The 7,040-nt window shown below is 40.8% G+C and overlaps 2 protein-coding genes across 2 annotated transcripts; one reads left to right on the top strand and one right to left on the bottom strand.

The window, feature by feature from the left end:
• ora4 (olfactory receptor class A related 4) lies at window positions 1-1,219 on the top strand. The gene is made up of 2 exons (XM_085406607.1): window positions 1-156; window positions 243-1,219. Exons 1-2 carry the CDS (start codon window positions 70-72, stop codon window positions 1,101-1,103), a joined length of 948 nt encoding a protein of 315 aa, XP_085262733.1. The 5' UTR covers window positions 1-69; the 3' UTR covers window positions 1,104-1,219.
• A 99-nt stretch (window positions 1,220-1,318) lies between these two features.
• ora3.1 (olfactory receptor class A related 3, tandem duplicate 1) lies at window positions 1,319-6,475 on the bottom strand. Its single transcript, XM_085406608.1, has 4 exons — window positions 5,011-6,475; window positions 4,548-4,805; window positions 2,802-3,038; window positions 1,319-2,328 (listed from the first exon to the last, which is right to left on the bottom strand). The coding sequence occupies exons 1-4, from the start codon at window positions 5,278-5,280 to the stop codon at window positions 2,116-2,118; spliced, it is 978 nt and encodes a 325-aa protein (XP_085262734.1). The 5' UTR covers window positions 5,281-6,475; the 3' UTR covers window positions 1,319-2,115.
• Between the last annotated feature and the right edge of the window lie 565 nt (window positions 6,476-7,040).

Here is a 7,040-nt window from a genome sequence, read left to right as displayed (position 1 = left end):
TCAAGCTCACATACCAGCCTTTTGTTATAAAGAGAAGGAGAAGTACGTCGCCATGCAGAGGATGATACCATGTCAAAGGTCCTCACTGTAGAAGCGATTTTGTTTGGGGTCTTGGTGTTTTCTGGTATTTTGGGAAACATCCTGGTCATCTATGTGGTGAGAAAGCACACAGTATTTGGAGTGTGAAGTGGGCTGAATGTTTTGGTTTGAGTTGTTCTCAGTCTGTCTCGTTTTGCTATCAGGTGTTTCAGTCAGTCACTAAGACTCCACCTCGGAGACTCCCTCCTTCGGACCTTATTCTGGTGCACCTGTCCCTAGCAAACCTGCTGAGCTCACTTTTCCGCACAGTGCCTATTTTTGTGTCAGACCTGGGCTTGGATCTGTATTTGTCCTCCGGATGGTGCAGAGTCTTCATGCTGCTGTGGGTGTGGTGGCGAGCCGTGGGATGTTGGGTGACCCTGACGCTGAGTGCTTTTCAGTGCACCACACTGAGACGCCAAAATGTGGCCTTTGGACCTCTTACTGTCCAGAGGGAGAGGCGGCGGCTCTGGGTTGTCCTGGGGGTGGTGTGGGGGGCGAACCTGGCTTTCTCTGTCCCTGCACTGGTATACAGCACTCATGTTAAAGGCAATGCCACAGTGGAGCTGATGGTGATCAGTTCCACCACCAGGCCTCTGCTAGGCTGCGTCTGGGAGTTTCCATCAGAAGAACAAGGCACGGTCTTCGCCTCTACTTCGCTGGCAGTGAACGAGGTGTTGCCGCTGGTGCTGATGGTTTGCACCAATGTTGCCACACTGCACGCTTTGGCCAAGCACATCCGAGCTGTTGCCTCAGGAGGGACCCACACCGAACTCGACAAACATCTGTCTAGCGAACGTAAGGCAGCTCAAGTAATCATGTCTCTGGTGTTGCTGTTTGTTGTCTGCTGGGTGCTACAGGTTGCTGCAGTAACGTACTACAACCACAACAGGGGGCACCATGCTGAAGGGCTGCTGACTGTTTCCCATTTTTCTTCTTCACTGTTTGTGGGATTCAGCCCCTTGGTGGTGGCCCTGGGACATGGAAAACTGAGGAGAAAAATCATGAGTATGATGCTAGGGTGAGCTACAATTCTTAAATGTCACAGTAAGGGTGCCGAAAAGCAGACTAAATCCCCAACGGCTACAGGAAAGAAAAAAAACAGTTTTTGTTGTTCAAAGAGAGATGAAGGTCATAAAAGTGCAAGAGAAGATTAAATAAAAATAAATTCTGAACAAGAGCACTCAGAGAAGAGCAAGGACTATACTAAAACTCTCATGTTTTATTATGTTTTTATTACAACACATTGAGGTGTGACCTTTGACTCATGACCTTAAAGCATTACATACTAAAATGGTGTCTTTATTTTATTGTCTTTACTCATATGTTTGGAGCAGAGTCGAATGAAATCTTTGGCTCCTATAAACGGTTAAATTTGGGATTTTCACATATATTCATGCGGTGTGAGATTTTGCAAAACTTTCTAGCGTCTTTGTGACATTAAATAAATAAAAAGAATGTTGTACAGCTCTCTTCAAGACCTTTCTATTTAAACTATTACTCAATATGGTTTTTTAATCATTTTTTAAGGTCATCTTTTATCTCAGGTGCTAACAATGAAGGTTGAGGTCGACTGCCAACCTAGATACTCATGTCCCTCAAGGTCTAGGATATTGTTTTGGGGCAATATTAATTTTCAATTTCACATTTGGTGTCACCTTGACATTGACCAAATTTTCATGAACTGAAGCGCAACATATTACAACATAGAAACATCCTCAATCAAAAATACACCAAAACTGTTCTTTGGAAACCTCTTCTTGGCTACAAACATACGTTTCTGAAGGTTAGCCTTGTGTTTTCCCACTCATTTAAAATTAGTGAGACAAAAAACATCACCAGAAGCCATAATGGTAATTAATGATGTTATACTGAACCAAAAACAAAATGCTTCAGCCACTGCCGTGGTACTTTTTTTCTTTCCTTTGGACCCTTTTGTCTATAATGAATACAAAAAAATAAAAAAAATAAAAAAACAATAGATCATGATTAGTGATGGCATATTAGGTGCATCTCCAGAGCTTTTGCAGAGTACCATCAGTGCACGAGTGTGGACTTGATACAAGAACGAAGCTGCCGGTGGCCGACCGCCAGAATGACAGGTGACAAGGCAATGAAGATGATGTTGGCAAAACGAGCAATGACCATCAGATAATTGGCTGAGGAGCCACGGTTGTAGTTGAAGTAGTTGACAGAGATAACACTGGTCCCCCATGAGAGGATGAAGAGTAGTATGAGGGTGAGAATCACCTGGGAAAAAAAAAAGCACACAATTAAAAAGAAAGCCCTTTCAGAGTTCAAGACTTTGCTGAATTTGCTGTAGTGATTTACTCTTAAACACATCCAGTCACATAGCTCATATCTAAAAAGACTGATTTACAGCTGAGCTCATCACTCTATGCAAATACAGCAAACTGAAACAAAGAGTGATGACTCAGAAGAGACTGCAAGTGGTTGCTGGAGCGATTGAAACAGGAGGCAGGGCTGCAGTGGCACTCGTATGTCACAGGGAGATATGAGAGAATTTGCACCTGAAACAAACCAGCACATTGGGAGGATGCGTTTGATGACAGTGTGAATGTGCAGCTGTCCCTTCTCAAGCTGATGTCCTTTTCTTTGAGGCAATGCATTTACATTTTTTAAAAGCAACTTATTACATTTTACATTCATTTACACAGCTCGCTGACTCCTTCATCTACCTCCAGTGCCCCCTTCTTCCTCACCTTGGCTGCTCGTTTCTCGGCTGGCACCCGCTTTAATACCGGTGCGTCTTTCTGTGGATTCCGACCATGGGTGTAGAGGGTGTAAAGCGAGGTTAGGTTTGTAATGGCCATCAAGATTATAGGAATCATTTCATGTATCACCAAAGATGTGGTGGCGTAGGCCAGGCCAATGGTGGAGGGAAAGTTCCACACACAGCCCAGCAGAGGGCGTGTTGTGCTGCTCACCAGCATCAATGTCTGAGGAAAGAGCAGGGAGAGCAGAGGGTGGGTCATGTGCTCAGCCAGCAAGTCAGAGAGATTATTATTTTTCTAGATCATTGATAGATTTTGGCACTCAAAGCCGATAAGCCAAGAATCTGTGAACTCGTAATACATTCTTAATTTTTTAAAATAGAGTTGAGAGAAACAAAATAGAGAAAAAGTAAATCAAGCAAATGCTTATGGCAAAACCAATGGGACAAAACATATGCAGTACTGCAATACACAGTAATACTAGAATTACTGTAGTAGTTAAAATAATACCAAATGGTCTAGTCTGAGTTTAATGATGATTATGGTTGCTGATAATGTTTTAGATGACCTCATTTTGGTTCTTGTCTCTTTTAAAATATGTAATTATTATTATGGCCCTGATGAAATCAGAGGGGTTGGAAGAACAACACATACACTATACTAGGTACACCTTATTAGAAGTCACTCAGAGACTGTGGTCCACATTGAGATGGTAACATCACACAGTTGCTGCAGATTTGTCAGCTGCACATGTGGCATTTAAAGATGCTCAGCTGATACTACAATGCCAAGGATGTGCCAAGAAATTATCCCTCACTCAGTTACACCACCATCAGCCTGACCCATGGATACAAAACAGGGTGGATCCATTTTTACATGTTATTTAAACTAACTTCTGACCCTGTCATCTGAATTCTGCAGCAGAAGTCAAAATTCATCAGATCAGTCAACATTTTTCCAATCACGTATTGTCCAATTTTGATGAGCCAGCGTTAACTGTACCCTCAGTTTCCAGTTGCTGCTGACAGTGTTGTCAGTGTTCTGCTGCTGTAGCTCATTGGCTTCAAGGTTTGACGTGTTGCCCAAAATTCTCTTCTGCATATCTCAGGTTTAACAAGTGGTTATCAAAAAAAGTCCTTTTTACAGAGAGAATTGCCGCTCACTCGGTATTTTCCTCTGTTAATTCTAGACTTGGTTTTGAAGGAAAGGCCCAGCAGATAAGCAGTTTCTGAAATACTCAGAGGAGCCCACACAACAATCATCCCCATGCTGATGCTTAGTTTAAACTTCAGAGGTCATCTGGACCTCATGTCAATGCCAAAATGATTGAAGTTGCCTATTAGATATTTGTTAATGACAAGTTAAACAGATGTACCTACTAAAATGGCAGATCTGTGTCTATGTAAAGATCTATATGACTGTTAAAATGTGAAATGCATTTATTCATTCTTTTTTTGTAATTAAATGATAAATACAGTGTCAAAGATTTGATAACCATATGAGTATCATCAGTACATACAAAACTATTGCATTAGTTTTGAATACAAGCTAAGTATTTTTTACTAATTGTGTAATGTAATGTTTCAGACAGTCATTGTTATACGTGTCACTTTATGTGATAGAATAACGACAGGGAAAACATTGATTGATAAAATAATTTGAAAAATTACTATTCATGATGACAAATAAAAAGAAATAGACTACTTGGAAGGTCCTTGGCAGTGCCCCTCTCACCTCTGTAGTGTTCTTGTTCCCATTAGAGGAAAATATATGAGCTGGAATCGAGTAAATAAGGTTACCAATCCAGATGAGGCCCAGGCACATCAGGAGGGTCTTAGGAGCACCCCGGGGCCCATTTGTAGCACCAGGAGCCACACGCTTCAACGTCTGGAGGTGGAACGCACTGAGGAAAAGTGTTGACCACGCATTGACTGACCGCAGCCACACCGACATTCCCATTAGCAACTGACAAAACCCTTTGGCTGTATATATCTGGAACAACATAAGAGGGGCTTAAAGGTGTAAGCGCAAGGGGCTCACAAGTTAAATCTAGATTTAATTTGGTTAATTTGATCTTTCATGCATGTTTTCTGTGTAAAACACATCATTCGGTGAAACACAACCAACATAGAGTATTGAAAAAAAAAAAGAAAGACTATGAAATGAGTGAAGAGTGAATTATGGACAATGACAATACCTGCAGTCCAAACTCTGAGATGATAAGGAGTGTGTTCCTCAGTAGTGATACCAGCAAGTTAGACATTGCCATGTTAACGATGATGATGTCCGAGTTACGTCCCCAGTTATGCTTCAAGATTATGCTCTTACCAATGACCAGAATCACAGTGGTATTGCCCAGAATTCCCATTATCACCAGGATAATGTAAAAGGCAGTTTGTGCAGGGGAAACAAAGATATGCATTCTCATCCCTGCAAGATCTTTTCTTTGGTCCGAGAGGCTGCTCATTGTTCCACAAATAAATAGACCAAGCTGTAAAGGAGTTTTAACAGCTCACGAAAAGTTCTGAAGAAATTTTCATCGTTGATTTGAATGAATATCTAGTGAAGATATATTAGTTATTATCCTCGAACAAGCTAGTAAGACGCTGGACTCTAGTTAACTGGCCTTTTGGTTGATTTTTTCAGTTTGAAGATGGAATCACCTGCGTTACTCCTCCATGGACTTACTGGAATAAAATGATCTCGCCTGTATCATTGGAGCTGTGCTCTTGTAACACAACCACTGTTCAGGCCACAGAACATTACAAAGCATCCACGATACTCGAGTCCTCGGAGAGCATGAGGTGTATATTAATGAAACACAGGAGATTAATCTACTTCCTTGCATAAACATGCTTCCCTTGCAAGTTTGCTACCATCATCCTAAGGGAAGTGAAGGCTGTTTAGCGTGTGGTCATGAAACCTACTAACAGATATTCCTAAAGAAAATCAATACTTTGCACCTTTGTTAGAATAAGTAACTTAGTGGGAATTCCTCTCTCCTTATTCAGGACACGTTGCAGTGTTCACCAGTAGAAATTTTACAGTTTCTTGGCACTCTAGGCAAAAATGCACAGAGGGTTTCTCCATTTATGTTATAAGGTTACGTTATAATGTATTTGATTCAAATCCAGGCCAAAGACTTTCTGCATGGTCTCTCTCCGCGTGCACCAGCTTTCTATTAAGGTCCAAGACAAGGCAGACATATTAGGTTAATTGGTGGTTCTAAATTGGGCCTACTTGTGAATATGAGTCGGCCTCTGTGTTAATCATGTAATGAATTGGCGACCTGTCAAGGATGTACCCCGCCTCTCACCCTGTGACAGCTGAGATAGACTCCAGCCCCATATCACTGAATTGGATTAGCAATTAAGGAAAGATAGATGGAGTATTTTTATCACCAACTGAGCGAGGCTTCCTTCTTATTTGTGTCATTAATGCTAGCAGCACCCGGCAGGGGGTATACTCATCTTTTTAAATTAGATGACAGGTTGCACTGAGTTAGCGTAACTGTAAGACAAGAAAAAAGAAAAAGTTTCTGAAATGTGAGATGTGCAACGACAAAATGCATTCTGCATTGCATCGAGGGATCAAATCAGTGCTCCAGTTAACATCTTTATCCCCTTTGTGAACGCATGAGTTACTTATTTATGAAGCAGAACATCACTGCGTCAGGAAGGTCATCTGGCATAAAGACTGAGCGGGTGAAAGTAGCCTCTTGATTACAGCTAATGACCACTAGATGGCGCCTTAAACAAACCAAATACAACACACAAGACAAAACAGCATAGTTTCTATTTATTTAATTCATTTTTTAAACAAATGTTTATTTACTCTGTACAGCATTAGTTAGTAGACAAAACTGTAAGTAAATTTAGTAGCGTTACATACAATGTCAGCACATTCAAAAAAAAAAAAAAAAATTCACAGTAGCCTACATATGTCTGATCAGCACCTTTGGAGGCTAAAAATACAACTATCATCTTCATAATTTACAAGTATCAAATTTAATCCCATCAGCTTTAAAAACATTTTTATATACACATCACTTATGATAACGTGGAGACACATTCAACTGTGAGATGAGTGTGTCCATCAGAGAAAGGAAAATATAAAATATTGACTGTATATCATCTGTTCGGGTAGGTAACACTTTCTGACTCATTCATGATCAGAACATGTTGAACTGGTTTGATATAATAAACCATGTAACTAAAGAAAGATGAT

Source organism: Rhamphochromis longiceps, linkage group LG5 (assembly GCF_057381845.1).
Source record: "Rhamphochromis longiceps isolate RC_006_pf linkage group LG5, R_longiceps_female_GT1.1, whole genome shotgun sequence".
NCBI classification, from domain to species: Eukaryota; Metazoa; Chordata; class Actinopteri; order Cichliformes; family Cichlidae; genus Rhamphochromis; species Rhamphochromis longiceps.
Note: the sequence above shows the minus strand (reverse complement) of the source record. Positions and strands in the feature narration are given on the sequence as shown.

Coding starts and splice junctions, on each gene's coding strand:
- ora4 (XM_085406607.1), top strand. CDS start 70: ATGTCAAAGGTCCTCACTGTAGAAGCGATTTTGTTTGGGGTCTTGGTG. Junction 157..242: donor ACATCCTGGTCATCTATGTG/GTGAGAAAGCAC, acceptor TTTTGCTATCAG/GTGTTTCAGTCAGTCACTAA.
- ora3.1 (XM_085406608.1), bottom strand. CDS start 5,280: ATGAGCAGCCTCTCGGACCAAAGAAAAGATCTTGCAGGGATGAGAATG. Junction 4,806..5,010: donor TCTCAGAGTTTGGACTGCAG/GTATTGTCATTG, acceptor ATGTTGTTCCAG/ATATATACAGCCAAAGGGTT. Junction 2,329..2,801: donor CCGAGAAACGAGCAGCCAAG/GTGAGGAAGAAG, acceptor TTTTTTTCCCAG/GTGATTCTCACCCTCATACT.